Genomic DNA, 19,758 nt, shown 5'->3' on the forward strand with positions numbered 1-19,758 from the left:
TTGATGTTTCCTTATCAGTAGCTGATGATGTTTCTATGGACAGTGTATCGATTTTATCAGCTTCTAGGTTTTCATCCACACGCACCTCAATTTCTGCTACTACAGGAGGTTTGTTTCTTGCTAATATGTCCCCTTCTTCGGGGGATCCGATTTGCATCAGATTTTGTTGCTTTTCACCTTCATACCGTACGTGCAAATCGATCAAACTACTCAACAGCTGATGCAATGCCTTAATATTGATACGTCCACTTCCGGACGTGCCAAACACTTCCCCAAGGAGTCGTTTCAGTCCCTCACCCAAAATGCCGTCACTTTCACTCGACGAAACCATTTTGACACAAAAACACAGAACGAGTACGCATGGCCTACTATGATGCTTTAAGGGAAACAAAATCATCGCTCTACAAATTATCCCTAGTGTGCATCGCAGGTAACCACCAATCTCTATTCAATCAATAATCCGTGTTGGAGTTGTGCCATATTGAAATGTTCCTTTGAAAGAAACAGATTTAATGAAGACATACCGCTTAGAAAGAACAATTGCTGCGAGAAGATTATTGCATAAACCGGACCGGATCTAAAACATGCATCCCGCAGCGAACAATCAAATCGCCAAGGAATCCTTTTTTTACCCCCTGTCAAACACGCCAAAGGATAAGCGGAGGGATAAAACCAGCACAACGCACACACACTCTCAAAGGTGGTACTGCATTTTATTAGTTTCTATGGGCGATGATTTGGTTTAAGTGAATCAGAACCCGACAAACGTTCGACAGGCGAGAAGATAGGAGGTATACGAATCTCCAGAGAGCTATCAACAAATCGCCATCGGAAGGCTGCTCCTTACCACAGGACACGACAATCGGTCAGTTTGAAATCCATCTAGCTCGTACTTCTCCTTTTTCAATCCCGCACCCCATACCAGAAAAGGTAAGTGAGATAGTGAGTGAGAGTGAGGACCGTAAACCTTAATTGTTATTTAAATTACACTTCAATTAAACGCTCCGTTGCACATCAAAATATTTTTCCATTGCAACCTCCGTTCCGATCTGTCCGGCTTACATATCGTACGTTGGGACAGAAAAGAATTGAAAAAAACCATGCGGTGCTTCCTCCTCTCGGGATGTTGTGTTGTACATTGCTCCTTTCGCTAATCCTTGCAAGACTGCCTGCCGATTTGAGTGACATCTTTTGATGTTTGGCAGCTTCTTTTGTGTTATGTGTCCAGGTATTATGGTGGATCTTCCGGTACACATACGATTTGGAATACAAATTCAAGAAGCGAAGCATTTCATAATTTTGTTCAGAAAATATTAAGATGTCATAGAGGTCTATAAGTAACTATATATAAGTAACTAATAAAACAGCATCAGCATCAGCAACAGCATCCAAAATATCCCTCCAGGATTAAGAAATGTATATCCATAACAAAATTTAAGTCAAGAAAGCGATACATAAGAGGTATAGCACACTTGAGGCATGTAGGTCAAACGAGGAGGAGAAGGAAGTCTCATAACATAACAAAAAAATCTACTTTTCATGAAACTATTACGAGCCTCTTAAAGTATTTTCTACCTCATAGACGAGACATCCCCCAACGAACCACCTTCGAAGGTTGTTGAAGGATAATTTCTTATCTTCCAAACCGAGAGTGTATTGTAGAAAGTTAGTCAAATCTTATTCTCAGACGATTATTCCAAAGCACGTATGAAATTGTACGTGAAAGTCCTCTATATATTCTAGTCTAATTTGTCTAGTTTAGTCATTCTTTGTGGAAGATGTCCTGTATATTAACGAGTAGAATAAAAGCTGTGAAATTTTACATTTGGTGGACATTTTTAAGCCTTGGTGCATCCGTAACTTTCTTCCCGTTTGTGTGGACGAAATAGGAATTGGCGCCAAATATATCTATATAGGATTCATCTGTCCAGGTTCTCCCGATTCAGTAAGTTAAAGGAAATTTTAAGCCTTCATCTAAGGTGGTGGTGATTGGAATATGGTTAAAGGGACTAATAGACCAAGAACACAGTCCAACAATCACAGTGTTGGGGTCCTTCATTAAACAATCATATATTTCTAATACGTAATTTAAATGGTACCAAACACATAAATAGCCATAAACTATTGATGACAGATGATGCCCGGGAATCCCTTTTCAATTAAATGCAACCGATAACGTGCACCCTTCGCATTTCCCTTTTCTATTCCACGCTACCTTCTCAATTCAAATAAACTATTAACCAATTGACTTATCATTCTCACTCGAAACCGCACGCACCACTAAACCCAAAAAAAGGAATCGAAAACCTCTCTAAATGGGCGTAAATAGGTTAACATATTGCAGTTTAATCCTTTTTAATATAGCACACCCACCCAGTATTCGTGACGCCGGGATTAGAACCGTGCCAACTGCAAGCAACCGTCCAAAACCGCAATAAACCTAGTTGGTTTTAGCCTTTCCCCGGGCGAGGGTAAGCCACTTGTTTGCCGCCGAGGGAAGAAGGAAAGCAAATAAGCCATCGTTACCGGATATATCCAAATAGATGGTTCTGAAATGGTTTTGCTGAACGAACTGAAAAAGCAATTTGTCACCGCTTGTTGTGCATGGTGAGCGCAAACCAACACCGAACAGTTCGGTAAATTTGGAAGCGTCGCCTTTTAACACCATCGCCAATCGGAAATGCTCCCCTTCCGAGTAGAGAAGCAGAATGGGTATGCTACATGATTAAAACTGGTGTCCATAATGATGATGACAACGAGGACGATAATAATCCATGAAATATCACCATCATCATCTTCACCCAACGTCCCTATGCACATGCTTCCTCGGATCCTTGTGGCAGCCATATGCAAGGATTTCCATTGTTGTCGTGAAAATGCACCACACATCGCCCGTTGCTCTTTCCCATCTCAGACAGGATCAGCTACTTCGTCCTACACAGAACTTGCAGCGGCACAAAAGGGGGCACTCAGCATTGGCATTGTAGACAAAAGGATTACGGCGGGAAATAAACAGTACTTACCCTTCGTGCACCGAAGATGAATGGAATCGTCCGACCCGAATGTAGCAAGATGCACCTTTTCGGGATCGGTTTGTGCACCGTACAAGAAGTGTTTTTCTGGGAGTCCTCTGGCCGCTCTCTCCAAACGGTGCCAACGTATGCATTCAGCTGAAAACGACCCGCGGATTTTGCACATTCACTCACACGAGCGTTTGTTTACACTTCTACTTTTCTCAACTCAACCATTTATCATTCATCCGGATTAATCGGTACGGATTCGTCCTAGCGGTGGCGATGGAGTCATGTATGCCAGTGCCGACACTGGCAAATGGACGATAAAAACTGAATGAAACGCATATGGAACATGCAATAAACAAACACGCGGAGTAGAAATAGGTACTAATGGAATGGGTGGTCAACAGGAAAGCTTAATTTGTATTGCTATTGTGTTGTGCTCAACACGAAAGAATCGATATCAATTCCCATCCGGAGCCGGCCTACTTGTGCACTCCACAGGCAAGCGGGAAGCCTTCAGCGGCTATAGCAACAGAGAATATGTAGTTTTCTTTGTTCTTGAATCGGTTTCACCCTTGACGATGTTGTGTTTATGGTAATGTTTACTTTAGATATTTAAATTCATAGACGTTTGATCACTTTTTCGAACATCGAACTCTAGTATGTATGTTTACATTCATGTACACTCGGTGCGTTTGTTGACATTCTCTATCAACCTTGTGCAACTAGTGCTGGCAAGCGCGAATCACAATGTCTAACTATTTACCTTAAAACTCATTTTTTACTACTACATCTTAAGTAAATCGTTGAAAAAACATTTCATACGTATTTTAAATTATTTTTTATTCAATTTTGTACCATTTAATGTCATATTATTTTGTCCTTCTACACCATACCATCAAAACGTCAAACAAAACGAACAGGCAATCAAAACAATGTCAGTTTTCTTCGCAGCATCGGTGCCGTCATAACACAAGTCGCGAAAAGGAAAACACACACAAATTCCCTCCCTAATTTTAGCACCGGAATACCGACCCTACCATGAGCCAACCGTCGGAGGAAAAGATGGACATCGATAATGAGAGTGCATCGGCTACCGGGAGCACCTCATCGGCCGCTTCGCTCGCTGCAATGCCAGCGGTTGCATCCACCTCGAAAGCATCCTCACCACCGGTGGTAGCAGCTGGTGTATCGGATAGTGCCGGCGGTGCCAGTGGTTCCGGGACTGGAAAGTCGATGGCCGTACCCGTACAGTCGGTGGTAACGGAGGGCCGGAATGTGATGGCTGGCAGTGTAACGATTCCATCCGTTACCTGTTCGCTACATCCGCTGGTAATTATGAACATTGCGGACCACTGGACACGTACCCGGGCACAGAAGAGTAGCAAACCGTTGGTGTTTGGTGCACTGATCGGTAAGCAGAAGGGACGGAACATTGAGGTGATGAACTCGTTCGAGCTGAAGTACGATATAGTGAACGACGTGGTGATTATAGCGATGGATTACTATCAGGTGAAGGAAGAGCAGTGTAAGTAAGAGGGGCCGATTTTGTGTTTTTTGGAGCTTTTTTTCCTCATGTTTATTTTGCTTCGATAGATAAACAGGTGTTTAGTGACCTGGATTTCCTTGGATGGTACACAACGGATACGGTGCCGTCGGAGAAACACATCAACATTCACAAACAGATCTGCGAAATTAACGAGTGTCCCTTGATGTTGTTGCTGGATCCGCTCAATCGGAACATGAACGTAAGTAGGGTCATTTGCCAATTGTTGTGGCGATCCAAGGCGAAGTGTTAGAATTGATTTTCTAATCTTGGAGTGCAACGGAGTTGGTGTGATGAGCTTAGAAATCGACTTATTTCTTCATATAGGATTCTTAGCTGTGTAACTTTAGTTTGAAAATTTTCAAATTTTGTTCTTCCTTCAGCTCCCAATCGCACTGTACGAATCCGTTATCGATATAGTGCAGGGTGAAGCAATGATGCTGTTCGTCCCGCTCGTCTACACACTCGCGACGGATGAAGCGGAACGTATCGGTGTCGATCATGTGGCCCGCATGTCCAACAATGAGACTGACACAAACTCCACCGTAGCCGAACATCTGCTCGCACAGTATAATGCGATTAAAATGTTAAACTCCCGGGTAAAGATCATACTGGCGTACATCAAGGCGGTCGAGAGTGAGCAGCTCAAACCGAATCAGGAAATACTACGGATGGCTTACTCGCTGAGCCGTCGACTACCGATAGTACAGAATCCTTCGTTTAAGGAAGATTTTTACACGGTAAGCTATACAAATCTGGTTTGTATTATGAATGTTATCCTAAATCGTCTTCTTTTTTGTAGCAATCCAACGACGTCGGACTGATCACATACCTGGGCGCCCTAACGAAGGTAGCGAACGATATGAATCAGCTGGTAAATAAGTTTAACGTGCTCTACGACCGTCAAGCAATGGGACGACGCTTGCGGGGCATTTTCTTCTAAAAAACGCCATCTCCAACTCTGCCGCTTCTTTAGTTTTACATACATTTCTTTTATTCTACCTTCCGTTTTTTTGCACCCCTTTTTTCAATAAACAAAAAGAAATGTGGCTTTAAAGCAGTGCTGCTTCGCCGATTCGCGTCGGAAAGAAAAGTCGCGTACAGCAAGAACGCTACTTTGCAGCTGACTTTGAGGATGTTCCTTCGGATTTGGCTTCCTTATCCTCATTCTCATCATCATCGTCTTCGTCGTCATCATCGTCCTCATCGTCATCATCATCATCGTCATCCTCGTAGTCATCGTCCGAGGAACCTCCGGAAGCCTCGTTGTAATGATCGTGACTGCTGCGGTAAGACATGTACTCATCATCGTACGCGTAGTCATCATCCTCACCGTCATCATCAAGCCGCTTGCGGCCATACTTGTGACTGCGGACTGCAATAAGATAAAAGGTAGTTTTAAATTTTACTCTCCAATTCTCGGAACGAAAACCGCCCGACTTACCCGACATGCTAAGATCCTTCGTTTGACTCGTCTCGTAGTTACACTTCGGACAAGGGATCGGTTTATTCTTCTCGTACTTGAACCCTTTCCGCCGGATATGATCATCGCAGTAGCACGTTTTGCAGCGCAGGCACGAGTACTGGCCCAACTTGTTGCACGACTGGCACTTGTACGATTCCGACTCGAGCACCTGACACGAAGCCTGATGCTCAAACTGATCATCCTCGCACAGGAAATTGTCACAGAAGCTACACTTAAACATCCGCCCACCATGATCCCACACGCCGCGCTCACACTCGATGCACACCGCATCCATCAGCGGACAGGTGCAGGCATGCGATTGCAAACATTTCCTGCCATGGCAGATCCATGCCTCGCAATGGTCACAGATGGCACCGACCATCTGCAGCCCGGTAGTAAACACACCCGCATGCTTCACCACACAGTCACCGGTTTTGAGCATACATTTCTGCTTGCCACACTGGGCACAGATCGGCAACCGTTGCAAACTTTGGCAGAAATAGCAGAACGCTCTTGATTTCTGTTTCCTGCGACAGTGAGAATACGAAAGTGGAATGAAATTATCGGTAGAAAGAAAGGGAAAAAAGAAACACCTACTTGCCACACTTCTCACAGTCCATTGCAACGTTGCATGGTTGCTCCGGTAGCTGAGATTCCCGGTTGCGAATTTCCTTCTGCCGTAGCTTCTGCTTTTCCGCCTTCTTTCGCTGGCCCGTCTTTTTCTTCGGCATTTTTTCTTTCTTCCAGCAAATTTACAGACTTTCCCCAAAGGGCGGAGGGGGGACCAGTAAATATTCCCAAAATTATTGCACTACTTTACAACACCATTATCCAACAATTGGCGATGCAAAAACACAACAACCACAACGTTTCTGTCTGGCCGTGCGTGTTGCGTTTTGATATTTGACACAATTTTCCCGTCGCGAATGTGTTTGACGTTTAGGGAAGCTGTGACGTCGTGTAGCTGCATACAACGACAAGTTATGATTTTGATGTTTGTTGGCCTTCCCTTAGCAAAAGCTCCTCAAAGAATTTTCATCATTTACTTGTAGGATGCGGGCCAGGGATAATATCAAAATGAATAGCGCAATTTGCGCAACGTTTCGCGGTATGTGTCGAAACGGCTTGATGACGTTTTGCACTGGCAGCTCTAGCTCCCGTCAAAACAAACCCGATATTGGCGCAATGTGTAGTGCCAGTGTGAGATCTTGCAAGCAAATCGTCTCTGCGCTCTGCTGATAGACCTTGCACCATAAATATGGACAGCCACAAACGGAAGGACACCATCGACTGGACGGAATACTTCATGGCGATGGCTTTCTTGGCTGCTAAACGGAGCAAAGATCCATCCACCCAGGTCGGTGCGTGTATCGTGAACGAGGACAAGCGTGTGGTGGGCATCGGCTATAACGGATTTCCCACCGGTTGCAGTGATGATGAGTTCCCGTGGTCTAAATCCTCCGACAACCCGCTCGAAACGAAGTACCTTTACGTGTGCCATGCGGAGGTGAATGCCATACTGAACAAAAACAGTACGGATGTGAAGAATTGCACGATGTACGTCGCACTGTTCCCGTGCAACGAGTGTGCAAAGATTATTATTCAGTCGGCAATACGGGAGGTGGTGTATATGAGTGATAAGCACGCGCACAAGGAGCATACGATCGCGGCCAAGCGAATGTTTGATGCTGCTGGTGTACGGTACACACAGTACAAACCACGCCACAGTCAGATTGTGATCGATTTTACGGAAATTGATTGGGACAGTTTGAATCAGGTACCGGCAACACCGAAAAAGAATGGAACGATATAGTTGGCGATTGTGGTGCAGCTGAGGGGAGCTCGGACGCATAAAGTGAAAGATTTTGTTTCGGTTTATTGAGCTGTGTGCGCACACGGAATAAACCATTCTGTCGGAAGCTTTACGTTAATTTAGTGTTTCTTCATGATCGTCTTTTTGATTACGCCCTTTGCCGAACGAATCACCTGCCGACGTTCTTCTTTGTGTTTTTTCAGCTCCGATTGGTAGCGGGCCCGTTCCCGGTCTTGTCCACTTTTGCCATCCTTCGAGCGGCCGGTCGTTGTGAAGGTAATTTCCCGTCGACCGACACCATTCTGGAACAGGACGTTTGTGGTGGCGTGTTCCAGCTTATTGACCCGCTTGCCAAGGGAAACGCTGGAATTAAGGCAAACGAAAATTATATTTAGTATTCCATCCTACAAAAGTTCTTCCGAGGACTTGTGATACGTACGATTGTATTTTCTTGGCCGGCTGTATGATGTCAAAGTTGGCTCCTTCTTCTACATTTAAGGAAAATTCGTTCCCGCCGTCTTCTGCTTCTTCCTCGTGCTTGGCCATAGGAATCTCCCTAACAGCTGTTTTACCACGACGTTCGTTCACCTTCTTACGCACCGGAACTTCCACTTCCTGCATTTCCTCATCCGTTTCTTCCTTTTCGCTTTCACTCTTCTCGCTGTACAAATCATCATCCGTGCTCTTGCCCTCCTCTTCCTCGTCCAACCCCGTAACGACCACATTCTCCTTCCTTCTAGCCTTATCACGATCGGCACGCTTCAACACTGCACTCAGCAGCCGATAGTCTTCCGCCTGCTTATCGATCTCAAAGTCCGGATTATCGAACATCTGCTTGAACCGATCGTCACCGAGCAATCCCTTCGCGATGGCGCTACGTTTCGCATTGCTCATGTGTTCCTCCTGCATGAGATGTTGGGCCAGCTCACGGTTCACCTTCGGCAGAGCGGACTTTAGCTGAAGACGTGCCGGACGGCTTGCTTCAATCTGTTTGCGAATCTTCTCCTTTCGGAATCCATCGAATGCGAACGAATCCGAGACGGCTTTAGCTTTGTTGTACAGGCGGATGTTGATGAAGAATCTGCGAAAGGAGAATTACATTTGGTAAGCATTCCTTAAATTCCTTCCAAAAAATTAGATTTAACGAAAATTACTCACCCATGCATGTAAGCGCGCAACATCTGCGTACCCTCCAGATGATCGAGCTTCAGTTCCGCAAGTTCCTGCTTCGTGATAAACTTGTAATCGTCGTAGACGTTCTGTACCGATTCGGACGCTATTTCCTCCACTAGATTGTCCAAGAACGAGCACCACTTCGGTGCGGGTCCTTCGCTTGGGATGTAATACGGTAACATTTTCGTATCTTCCTGTGCAAACATAAACAATCCACTACCGGGGAAGTGGGCAAAATCGTTAAAATTACTGCGTGATTCTATGCACGCTTTCTGCTTCAGTGACGTTTCGTCCCAAATCTTCAGCATAGCCGAATCGAGCGAGTAAACCGAATTTTGATCCGTTTGAAAGCGTATCTTTTTGATCGGCAATTGATTGAGATGATCTTTGACTGCGATTGGATTGCGGGCACGAATATCGAACAGCATCACATGTCCGGTAGAAGTTCCGGCCGCTAGTGTAAGGCCAGTTTTAAATTGTAGCGCCGTTACAGCTGCCATGTCTTTCGTGCTTTGCAAATTTGCAGCCACATCAAGTGTGCCGCAACATTTCTTATCCCGATAGTCCCACGCTTCGATCGTGCCATCCTGCGTACCAACACACACGAGCTGATGTTCCGGATTGATCGTAATACTATCGATCGCACTTGCCGTTTCGCTTGCGTAAGGTAGCAAGAACTGTCCGCGCTCCATGTTCAGCCGATAAATTTCCGGTGATGTTCCAACAAACAGCAAATCACACGTTGGCTTGTGGTAAACTAAATCTCGTCCAAACTTTGGAATGCGCAACCGATAGTGCCGACCGGCCGCAGCATGTATCTCCACATACCGATCCGCATGCAGGAACGCAATCTTGCTATAATCATCCGAGAGGATGGCAAACTTTTCTACCTCCGAATCGAAACATCGCTCAAACTTTAGTGACAAGTTGCACACTTCGAAACACTTCACGCGCGGTTTGTACGTTCCGGTAGCCAAAATGTATTGTCCGTCCGGTGAGATGGCAATGCACGAAGCAACTCCAGGCATATCAAAGTCCTGTATAAGCTCGATATGTCGATCGGCGTCGGGATTTTTCTTCGACGCCTTTTTCTGCTTACGTTCTGTGAGCCACTATGGAAGAGAAGGCTCAGTTGGTTAGAAGCATACCGAAGGCAGGCATGTTTCAATGCTTTACTTACTTGTGGAACAGATTTGCCTCCACTGAGGTTGTAGATTTTCACATTATTTATGTCCGTAACTAACATTTTCTGACGGTTTTCATTAAAATTTTACTAGCAGAATGTGTTGTATTTATTCTAGCGGCCGCCATGCAACAATTTTGACATTTCGAGCGAAGCACGTTGTAAACATCAACCAAGGCGTATGAAGTGTAGGTATGCCAAAGAGTACATAAGGTAATGAAAGAAAAGTGCAATAAATTACAGTTTTTTTTTATTTTTTTTTAAATCAACAATCGATTATTTTTATGATCACTATTGGTAAATGAACACAAACTACGATAAAATGTATTCAAAACAATCTAATTTTGTTGAACAAGTACTAACATTGCAATTACATATGAAACTTTTTTGCGATTAGAAGAACAACGCCATTAGAAGAATACAGACCTTGAAAAATTACACCCAAGCATCTAAAACGTTAAGAACAAAAATAAAATACGTTTGAAAATGAATGGTTCCTGCTAAATTTAGAGAATATTATTCAAATTGGGCAGCTTTGACTTTTTTGTTTGACAATTCAAAGATGACGCATATTGGGCAATTCGGCAATAGAAGAGGTGGTACAAAACAGTCGTTGTTCGTGATAGCCATATGTCAAATAACTGCAATAATTACTGTTTTCCTCTTAATTTGGCTTCACAAATTCATAAAAATCAATATCTGTAGCGTACATTGCTAATGAAATATTTTTTTGCGCCTAAATTCAAGTATTTGGAGACAATTTATTCACCAAAAATACAAAATGTTTTGTTCAGCGAGCTCCTAATGTCAAACAACGAAACGTCAAACGGGCCCACCCAGCCATAACCCGTTTCTTTTCAACTAGCACGGGACTTTTTCGAAGCAAGCGAAAACGGTCACAAAACGCGTAACGACGGGGATCGTTCCCTGAGAGGTTTTGAAGTCATTTTATTGGACCCCATTTTACACAGCGATTTCACCATCCCCTGGGTTCATCCCACCTGCACGTTTGCAACGAAGAGCAAGTGCAATACCAGGCGATTAGTGTGTGAAATTCGTTCGCAAATTAGTGCCTCAAACTGTGCACGGAAGAGGCAGAAAATGGTTGCATTAGGTTTGCCTGCTGCTACGCCACCGAACAGCAGCTGCCGTTAGTGTGTGCGTGTGTGTGTTTGTGTGCATGTTTTGGGTGAATTGGAGAATCGAAGCAAATCGGCCAGCAAGAACGTCGCTGGCACGTGAAAAGTGCCGGGCCGGCCGTGAAATCGTGTTGCAATCGTGCGAAGATAAAATTTAAGCGTGATTCCGCGCGCATTCGTTTGTGTGAGTGTTGTTGCGTGTTACTGTGCGTGTGCGCGTGTTTATTGTTTCGTGTACGCCCGTCGCTGTACCGCGTGCTGTGTCTCGTACTGGGACGTAATCGTACCTCTCATGTTATCAAAGTCTAGTCAAACAAACGGGCGTGGAAAAAAGGCCGGACAATAAAGATTGAAACAACGGTTCTGTTTGTTTATGTTTATAGAGCGCAACCGGAGGTAGTAATAGTGCTTTTATTTTATAATGTATTGTTTTTAAGCGCATTAAACTCGATTTGGTACCAATTTTGGATGTACATCATCGCCCCCAAATCGAATGTAAACGGTCCCCGGTTGTTTGGGTTGCATTTCAGACAAGTGCTAAACATTACCAACAGCGCAAAGAAAGGGAATAGCTCCAGCTCCACAGAGCTCTCCTTTCCAGGCCGAAGTTCTAAAAAAGACCCGCAGTAAGAGGCAAGGGTAGAATAAATGAACGTAAACACAGCGTAGAGTGGCATCTCCTTCCTTCGGAAAAGTGCTTTGCCGTACCACATACACACACACGTACAAAAACACACCCCAGGGGTGAAAAAGGAACGGTCCGACCCTCTGCGCTCTACGTCACCGGTCCGGGAGGTTTCGAAGCAAGCACCATTCGGCACCGTTCGCGCTTCCTGTGGGACGATTAGTCTGTTTCCCCCTAATCTATTGTGCTACTTGGGGGAAGAATCGAAACGAGAAGGCTGCGGGAAAATAGCAAAGCCACCTTATGCTGCGTGCGCTGGTTAATGTGAATGTGAGTGTGTGAATCGATAAAGGTGTGTGCGCATGTATGCTGCGCTAGATGTGCGTTATCAATTATCCACCTATATAAAAAAGCATAAAAACGTGTATGCAAATGTGAATGTGTTCTAGTGTGCGTGTGCAAGTGCTACGTTGTATGTGTGTGAGTATAAAAAAAATAATGAAGAGCCCTTTTTACACGTGCACTCAAGTCCTGCGTGAAAAAAGAGCGGAAGTGTGAAAGAGAGAAGCGCAGTAAGCTTAGAAGCACCCTTATGCTCGAACCATCACCCCATACCACCCTAGGAAAGTGACGGTGTATTATTGCGTTGCCTAGGTGAAGAAGGCTGATCGAAGGGAGGGATAGAAAAGGGAAGAGACCGGTGTAAAAGGGCCGGGCGCCACAACCACTCAACATTACTTACCGCGCGCGCGCACACCGTCCTGCATCGTAAGCGTGAGCGGAAACAAAACATCTGCCGTGGAAATAATTATTACGGCCAACATACACGGCATATGCGCTGGTACATATGTGTGTAGAGCGAGCGAGAGCGAGAGAAAGCTGTAAAGGATAAAATGATCACACACACACACGCTTCCACCTAACAACGTGTGCGAGGGAGATCACAGATAGCGGTGTTTCAGCGCCATCATCCCATGTTCGGAAGTTTCGGATCTTATCCTGTTGTAGAATAGAAGGACCCTTAAATTCTCATCCTCTCGGGTGTCCTCTGGATACAACATCGCAAGATTGCAAGGGTGTGCGTACAACAAGGATTTCCCTGTGTGCATCCTTATGTGTGAGTGTTGAGAGTTGATTGAACTTTTGTTGCATACTTTTGGGCTGTACAACAGAAAACAGGACACACAAACGAGCCATGTCGGGTACGATGGACACCTCGGATGATGATAATTCCGAACACTCGCAGGGAGATAAGTCCGCAAAATCTCGCTGGACGAAGCATGAGGTGAGATGACTCTACCATTCATGATAGAGTTCGTGTGCTTATGTTACTCTAATTTTAATACATTTTCTTTAAATTAATTTTTCGACAGGATGCCGCCCTGAAACAGCTGGTGGAACAGTACGGAGAACGGTGGGATATCATCTCGAGGCTGCTCAAGGATCGTACCGACGTACAGTGTCAGCAGCGCTGGACGAAGGTGGTGAATCCGGACCTGATTAAGGGACCGTGGACAAAGGAGGTCAGTTTGGTTCGGTAACTGGGGTTGGTACTGTATCGTATAAATTAGTCAAATCTTACTTCAAATAGCAATATGATCAGGGTTGTGCTGTGACGATAGTTATCCAAGAAAATATCTAAGAATACTGCGCTAACATGAGCTTATTATGATCAGCTAGAGGACCTATCAAAGCCTTGGGACCGTTGCTGAGAGGATGTTAATTTGTCCCATTTCGACGGGATCTTCAAGTCTTCAAGAGTCTCCAAAAAATCACCAGGATAATTAAATTTTGTTACTTTACTCCGCTTTAAGTTCAGAATTAAATTCAGAACTGCTTGGTTAAGCTAATTCTTGAAGTAATTCTGATCTAATGATACTTAGCCGCTAGTCGAAAAGTGTGTTTATATGGAAAGACTTCATTAGTCCCAATTAAATAATTGCCATGTTGCGATATCTGAGATACAGTTTGGAAAATCGTTCATGTTTCTGGTCTTGTCCAGAATGTGTGGGAAAACAAAACAATCTCATAACCCTGGCCAGGCCCGGGACTCACTAGTGCACGTGCGGGAACTGATTTGAAGAAATTGCGCGTCAAGCAAGAAAAGGCATGAAATTGATCCTGCTTCTTGCTGTTAAGCCACCCAGAGACAGACAGCAGCAGCTGCTTGACACCAGAACATAGCCAAGGCGCGCACGTGATCCTCACTGCTGTTGTTGTGGACGAAATATGAACAGATGTGTCGCCACATAAATTTGCTTCGACACGCGGTTTTTGCTTTACGTTGTGCGTGCGCGTGAATGAAAAATATTGAAATTAGAACCAAATATCATCTTTTGTGAAGCGAAGAATTTTATGAAAGCCTACATGCTGCCTAGGATGAGGTGGCTAGATGATCAAATACAGACAAGAATCGACATGTTTCCTACCTTCAATGCCCTTTCTATGTCCATGTGAAGAGAAGAAAGGGTCTCCTATGCTTGATGAGCGCGGACCTAGAGAATAAACATTCATCATGATGGAATCATCCATGCATGTACATCATCACAAGTTGTTAGGTAGCAAACCCAGGCAGGGGTCCAGAGACTCCTTTCCCTTTTTTGTTTTTTGTTTTTTTTTTTTGTTGACTCATATGCCGAAGGGAGAAATTGCACACTATCAACAACGAATACGAAGGCCACCTATCCCGCATAATGGAGTGTAGCATTTCCCCCTTTTATTTTGTTGAGTGTTGTTAGTTCCTTCCCGATCGTACTTCCTGCTGTACGGCGGGGATCTCTCCCTATGGTGGTGCGCTGTGTTGCGCTTTTCAATCGCGTTTAATTATTTGTTGTGGGGGAAAACAAGAGCTACAGGTTTGTTGTGGATTGTGTTGGTTAAGGTGTATGATGATGATGGTTGGTTGGTTGGTAGGTAGAGACAGACAGACCCGGAAGTGTTGTGTGGCTCATGCGGGAGGATTAATTGCTGATTTGAAGAACTTAAGTTTTGAAAATGGAAACAAACTTGTAGGAAAATTTATATCGAAAGGAATGTTTATAAAATCCAACGAATCGGAACAGTACGAAAGGGTGTGGTCCCTGTTGACAAAGTTGCAGAACGCTCAACCACCGAAGCATGACCACAACAATCAGGGATGGTTTCGTCAAAAAGATATTCTTGAAAGGCTGAGATATTATAAGATTGTCAGCAGATATCGCTTGTAGTGGATGGAACGTACGTTTTTTTCACGGTTCAGAACAGAGCGAGAAGATCCGCAGCAAAGCTAAAACAATAACCGGAAGAAAATTATTATAGTAATTTAAGTTTAGAGAAAAGGGAAGGTACAAGAACTGCTGCCTGCATGAGGAAGACTTTATAGAGGAGTTCCGAGCCTCGGATGACGATGCAAAAATAGAAATTGCTTCCGATATTGCGGAGGTATTTATTTTTACATTCCCTTCCTGAAGTTGTTATTTTACTTGCTTACATGAATATCATGTGGTTTACTTTGGTGCATTTATTAATAATTACGATATCATGCTTCGAAGATAAATCTCAAACATAGTTGGATGTGGATCGAATCCCGCGTAGCTGGTTGAACTGATTTAAAATTCCTGCAGAAGGTCCTTCAATTGAGTCGCTTTTAGGGGATGTTAGAAGGAGCGGTTGGTCAGCTTTCCTGAAGTTAAAAAAAATGGCGCCCTGCTTAGGGAAGATGTCTCCAATAATGGTTCTTTAAATTTCCTATGAGGATAGTCAGCACTTTGTGCAGGAAAACAACCCTGTTGGAGACTTGTTATGGGCATCAATGCTTAAAATCTTTCTGTTGATATTTCTTCGAACGTAATTGAAGTGGAATGCCTATTTCTAAGACGTTGACGGCTCATGACTCAGGGTCGTTTCATGTAATGTTTGTGTATTGTGAGCTTTATGGACGTACAGTGAGATCAGTCGCATCCTTGCAGAAGCAATATCCCTTGATCATCTAACATTTGAAATACTAAAGAGAAGTCTTAGAATACCATGAACAACTATGCATGGATCAAGACGAAGCTTTCTTCGAATAGACCCCAGTAGGAAAATATTGTTACTTCTTAAATAAAGCAAGGATTCAAACTCCTGCTACCAGCTTAGTATTCATCCACATCAAATACATCGTCCTACAACATTGATGTTTTATGCACTTTACTAACTTCATATCCTACCCCCCATTTCAGGAGGATGACAAAGTGGTCGCCCTGGTCTCAAAGTATGGTCCAAAGAAATGGACACTCATCGCACGGCATCTGCGCGGACGCATTGGCAAACAGTGCCGCGAACGGTGGCACAATCATCTCAACCCGAACATCAAAAAGACCGCCTGGACGGACGAGGAAGATCAGCTCATCTACGAGGCCCACAGACAGTACGGCAATCAGTGGGCGAAGATCGCCAAATTGCTGCCCGGCCGAACGGACAATGCGATCAAAAATCACTGGAATTCGACGATGCGTCGCAAGTACGAAGGGCCCGATGCGACCCGACGACGCGTGAAGCTCATGTCACAATCGAACCAACCGCAGCAACAGCTACACCAAGACTATCAGCAGCAAAGTGGTGGATCGAACGCGGAACTGGATGAGACCCGCAGTGGTGAAACGAAATTGAAACGCTATCCACCGCACGAAAGCCTGCAGAACATTATCCGCAACAGTCGTAAAAAACCATCGATCGATGAGCGCAGGTTCCGGGATGAGGTACCGCTGGAGGAGGGGCACATCGATGCTAAGGTGGCCGTATCGACGGAGCAAGGTGATTTCTTGATACGCCCATTGCCGGACCGGGAAAAGCAGTATCTCATTGAGCCGGTGTATCCGACGCGGCTGAACATGAAGCTGTTCGACGAAAGCAATGTGTCCAACAACAACAATAACAATAATACCCTTACCGATGTGACACAAAGCACACTGGGTGGAGGAGGTGGAGGAACGGCTGGCGGGTACCCGATGGCGGTCGGTGATCAGCAATATATGCCGGCCAATATTGATCTACACGAACTGATCAATGCGACGCGTAATGATAGCAGTGACTCGCCGGAGCACACAGAACGAAAGGGACGTCAGTCAGGAACGCCGAACATATTGCGAAGAAAGCGGAAGTTAAAGGATGATCAAGAGATGGTAAGAAATGTGCCTAGAATTGCAGGGGTTTTCTGTGTTTTTTTTTTTGTTTTGTTTGTTGTGCTTTTCTGTTGTTGAGGAGTGATTTTATTTCCTTGTCATTTTGATGTCTTTTCTGATTGTTTTTCAATTAATTTGAATGTGTGTTTAAGTGTTCTTTGCTTTTCGTTCTATAAGTTACGGCTAACATTATTGCTTTATATCGTACACGCGCTCGTTACTGCTTCGCTGTTCTGCAAAAGATCAGAAATTCGTCTATCCGTCCGTCCGGAAAATGGCATTTGGAGAGTTTATTAGGGATTTTGAATACAAAGTAGTCCACGACCTATACTCAATTCATTTTATTGCATCAACACAGTTCACTTGAATTGAACAATTCTCGCAATTCGCTTGATTGCTCATGACAGATTCGCCTAGTTGGCATTCTAGTCTTAAATTATCTAGTTTTTGACCCGGTACACTGTTTTAATTAATGACGGCGATGGTTCAAACATTGAGATATTTATTTTATTTCGTGATGACGGCCAGAACGTATTCCTTAAACATTCGTCCGGAAAATGGAAGATTATCTTCCAAAATAAAACTACCAATAATCGATCACCACACAGCAACGATGCACACAAACAATCGCAATCTGCACCTAATTCATAACAACACCCAATGCTTTCACACTTGTACATATACTACTACTATTGCCAGCACGAACTGCTATCGATGCAGGAGCACTATGCCGATCAGCAAGGTGGTAATGGGGTTGCACAGACTGCTGGCAATAATAATGCACTGAGCGTCAACGGCCCGGACGGTAATGGCTATCATCGTATCGGTGTGGATAAAATGCACCTCCTGTCACCTTCCATAACGCCCATCAAACCGCTACCCTTCTCACCGAGCCAGTTCTTGAACTCGCCCAGCCTGAACGTGTCCTTCGATCAGCTTCCCGCCAGTACGCCCGTCAAACGAGCAACAGTTAAAGTATGTTTTTTATGTTTTTTACTATGCTTTTATTATGTGTTAGTACGTTTGCTTCTTTATTGTTAATATATCTAACGACTGGAGTGGTTTGTAAAGAAATGATCCTTGGAATTTTAATTAATTTCTATGCTTAATTTGGTCCGTTTCAGCAGAACGACACTAGTCTCCTAAGCACTCCCGTTCCAGTGAAGGACGTATCGGCAAAGGTTGAAGTGAAAGCCGTCTCGACCAATGCGAAACCTGGCGAACATGAGGATGATACGAAAATTAAAACACCGTTGAAGGAAGCCGGTAAAATGCCAATCGAACCACGGACGCCGACTCCGTTCAAGAACGCAATGGCAGAGTTGGGAAAGCGGCGCTCAGAAATGTACGAGGCTTTTGGAAAACCTAGAGAAGCAAAGCAATAATAATCTATTAAACTCTTTCCTTTGTTCCTCGCAGCTATGTACCTCCAAGCCCTGCCCGCATCGGTGAGGACATTGCCGAAATAATGAACCAAGAGCAGGCGAAGGAAAACTCGAAGGACGAAACATCGTCCACGATTGCGAGCAGCAGTGACCTATCGACTGGCAATAAAACGGTCATTAACAATGGTCCAACGGTTACGGTTGATTCGAAGGAAAACACGGTGCCATCGCGAAGTGGTCAACTGTCTCCGCGGGTAGGAAAAAAGCCGGCCAACTCTTCGTCAATGATAACAAATCAATGGGAAAACTCGGACATGAGCTTTTTCGCCGAAACACCGGTAAGCTTCGTGAAGGACATTTTTTCGTACAAAGTACTAGGCGCCTCCAGTCCAGTCCATGGAAAATTGCCATAACTATAACACACACACTTATTCATATTTTGTTTAATCTTTTCCCCAGAGTAAATCTCTTATTTCGGACTCGGGTGTAACACTGTCACCATCCTTGCGTGAGCAACTACTGCTCGACGGTAGCGGTGATGCGAAGGATCCTAACAAGTCCACCACAAAATCACCGGTGGTAAGTCCATCTTGTCTTTCACAATGTGTTCTTGTGTGTGCCAAAATTCTAATTTTTCCTTTCTTTCCCTCCTCTTTTCAGCCCGTTGACCCGAAGTGGGAAAAGTATGCGTGCGGCAAAACGCGCGATCACATGATCGTTTCGCAGCAAGCACACGGTTGTCTCAAGAAGACATCCCTTCAGCCAAGATCGTTAAACTTTTATAAGTAAAACACGCAACAGTAACATACGTTGGAAACACTCTTCCAATAAGGGAGTACGTGTGTGTGTCCTCCCCATTTTTTGTGCAAAAGCAATCTATTTAATGCAAAGTACCAGACTAGAAAGGATCCCGATTGCTCGTAACCACTAGTGAAATAAGGACCCAGCAGAGTGCATCATATGTAGTAGGTTTTATTTTAAAAACTTATTTTTTATTTTTTTTTTGAATAAGTTTACAAACTTATGGGTTAGGTTTAGATTGGTTATATAGCGCGGCACAACGATATAGCTAAACAAAATAATAAGCAACGGTTTTGTTTGTATCGTATGAAGAGCGCGTCGCATATATGGCATCTTTCTTTGTTAAACAACAAATTTGTAACACGTTCCTCTTACGTAAACTCCCAGTTTGAATTTTCGTAGAGGCAGAGTAGGATGACTGTAAACGTTCAAAACTAACCAAAAAAAAAACTTCCCGCACCTTTTTAGCA

The 19,758-nt window shown here is 44.2% G+C and overlaps 6 protein-coding genes across 6 annotated transcripts in view; 3 read left to right on the forward strand and 3 right to left on the reverse strand.

Moving 5' to 3' along the window:
* The window catches only part of LOC126565068 (alpha-tocopherol transfer protein-like), a 174,457-nt gene that overhangs the window by 144,123 nt on the left and 10,576 nt on the right, over nt 1-19,758 (reverse strand). The window lies entirely within an intron of this gene.
* Nucleotides 4,057-5,509, forward strand: LOC126564865 (COP9 signalosome complex subunit 6). The gene is made up of 4 exons (XM_050221987.1): nt 4,057-4,545; nt 4,614-4,765; nt 4,947-5,303; nt 5,366-5,509. The coding sequence occupies exons 1-4, from the start codon at nt 4,059-4,061 to the stop codon at nt 5,504-5,506; spliced, it is 1,137 nt and encodes a 378-aa protein (XP_050077944.1). The 5' UTR covers nt 4,057-4,058; the 3' UTR covers nt 5,507-5,509.
* Nucleotides 5,676-6,759, reverse strand: LOC126565083 (zinc finger protein 330 homolog). Its single transcript, XM_050222221.1, has 3 exons — nt 6,626-6,759; nt 6,008-6,555; nt 5,676-5,938 (listed from the first exon to the last, which is right to left on the reverse strand). The coding sequence occupies exons 1-3, from the start codon at nt 6,757-6,759 to the stop codon at nt 5,676-5,678; spliced, it is 945 nt and encodes a 314-aa protein (XP_050078178.1).
* LOC126565467 (deoxycytidylate deaminase) lies at nt 7,285-7,841 on the forward strand. The gene has a single exon (XM_050222649.1). The coding sequence runs from the start codon at nt 7,287-7,289 to the stop codon at nt 7,839-7,841; it is 555 nt and encodes a 184-aa protein (XP_050078606.1). The 5' UTR covers nt 7,285-7,286.
* LOC126564232 (nucleolar protein 10) lies at nt 7,961-10,350 on the reverse strand. The gene is made up of 4 exons (XM_050221217.1): nt 10,195-10,350; nt 9,000-10,126; nt 8,281-8,922; nt 7,961-8,204 (listed from the first exon to the last, which is right to left on the reverse strand). Exons 1-4 carry the CDS (start codon nt 10,258-10,260, stop codon nt 7,961-7,963), a joined length of 2,079 nt encoding a protein of 692 aa, XP_050077174.1. The 5' UTR covers nt 10,261-10,350.
* LOC126565820 (myb protein) lies at nt 13,096-19,276 on the forward strand. The gene is made up of 9 exons (XM_050223030.1): nt 13,096-13,106; nt 13,141-13,246; nt 13,335-13,484; nt 16,161-17,102; nt 17,802-18,077; nt 18,227-18,447; nt 18,522-18,825; nt 18,947-19,066; nt 19,148-19,276. Exons 2-9 carry the CDS (start codon nt 13,157-13,159, stop codon nt 19,274-19,276), a joined length of 2,232 nt encoding a protein of 743 aa, XP_050078987.1. The 5' UTR covers nt 13,096-13,106; nt 13,141-13,156.

Source organism: Anopheles maculipalpis, chromosome 3RL (genome assembly GCF_943734695.1).
Source record: "Anopheles maculipalpis chromosome 3RL, idAnoMacuDA_375_x, whole genome shotgun sequence".
NCBI lineage: Eukaryota > Metazoa > Arthropoda > Insecta > Diptera > Culicidae > Anopheles > Anopheles maculipalpis.

Coding starts and splice junctions, on each gene's coding strand:
- LOC126565467 (XM_050222649.1), top strand. CDS start 7,287: ATGGACAGCCACAAACGGAAGGACACCATCGACTGGACGGAATACTTC.
- LOC126565083 (XM_050222221.1), bottom strand. CDS start 6,759: ATGCCGAAGAAAAAGACGGGCCAGCGAAAGAAGGCGGAAAAGCAGAAG. Junction 6,556..6,625: donor GACTGTGAGAAGTGTGGCAA/GTAGGTGTTTCT, acceptor TCACTGTCGCAG/GAAACAGAAATCAAGAGCGT. Junction 5,939..6,007: donor GAAGGATCTTAGCATGTCGG/GTAAGTCGGGCG, acceptor ATCTTATTGCAG/TCCGCAGTCACAAGTATGGC.
- LOC126565820 (XM_050223030.1), top strand. CDS start 13,157: ATGTCGGGTACGATGGACACCTCGGATGATGATAATTCCGAACACTCG. Junction 17,103..17,801: donor TAAAGGATGATCAAGAGATG/GTAAGAAATGTG, acceptor TACTATTGCCAG/CACGAACTGCTATCGATGCA. Junction 18,448..18,521: donor GGAAAGCGGCGCTCAGAAAT/GTACGAGGCTTT, acceptor TGTTCCTCGCAG/CTATGTACCTCCAAGCCCTG.
- LOC126564232 (XM_050221217.1), bottom strand. CDS start 10,260: ATGTTAGTTACGGACATAAATAATGTGAAAATCTACAACCTCAGTGGA. Junction 10,127..10,194: donor GAGGCAAATCTGTTCCACAA/GTAAGTAAAGCA, acceptor TCTCTTCCATAG/TGGCTCACAGAACGTAAGCA. Junction 8,205..8,280: donor CCGGCCAAGAAAATACAATC/GTACGTATCACA, acceptor CCTTAATTCCAG/CGTTTCCCTTGGCAAGCGGG.
- LOC126564865 (XM_050221987.1), top strand. CDS start 4,059: ATGAGCCAACCGTCGGAGGAAAAGATGGACATCGATAATGAGAGTGCA. Junction 4,766..4,946: donor CGCTCAATCGGAACATGAAC/GTAAGTAGGGTC, acceptor TTCTTCCTTCAG/CTCCCAATCGCACTGTACGA. Junction 5,304..5,365: donor TTAAGGAAGATTTTTACACG/GTAAGCTATACA, acceptor TCTTTTTTGTAG/CAATCCAACGACGTCGGACT.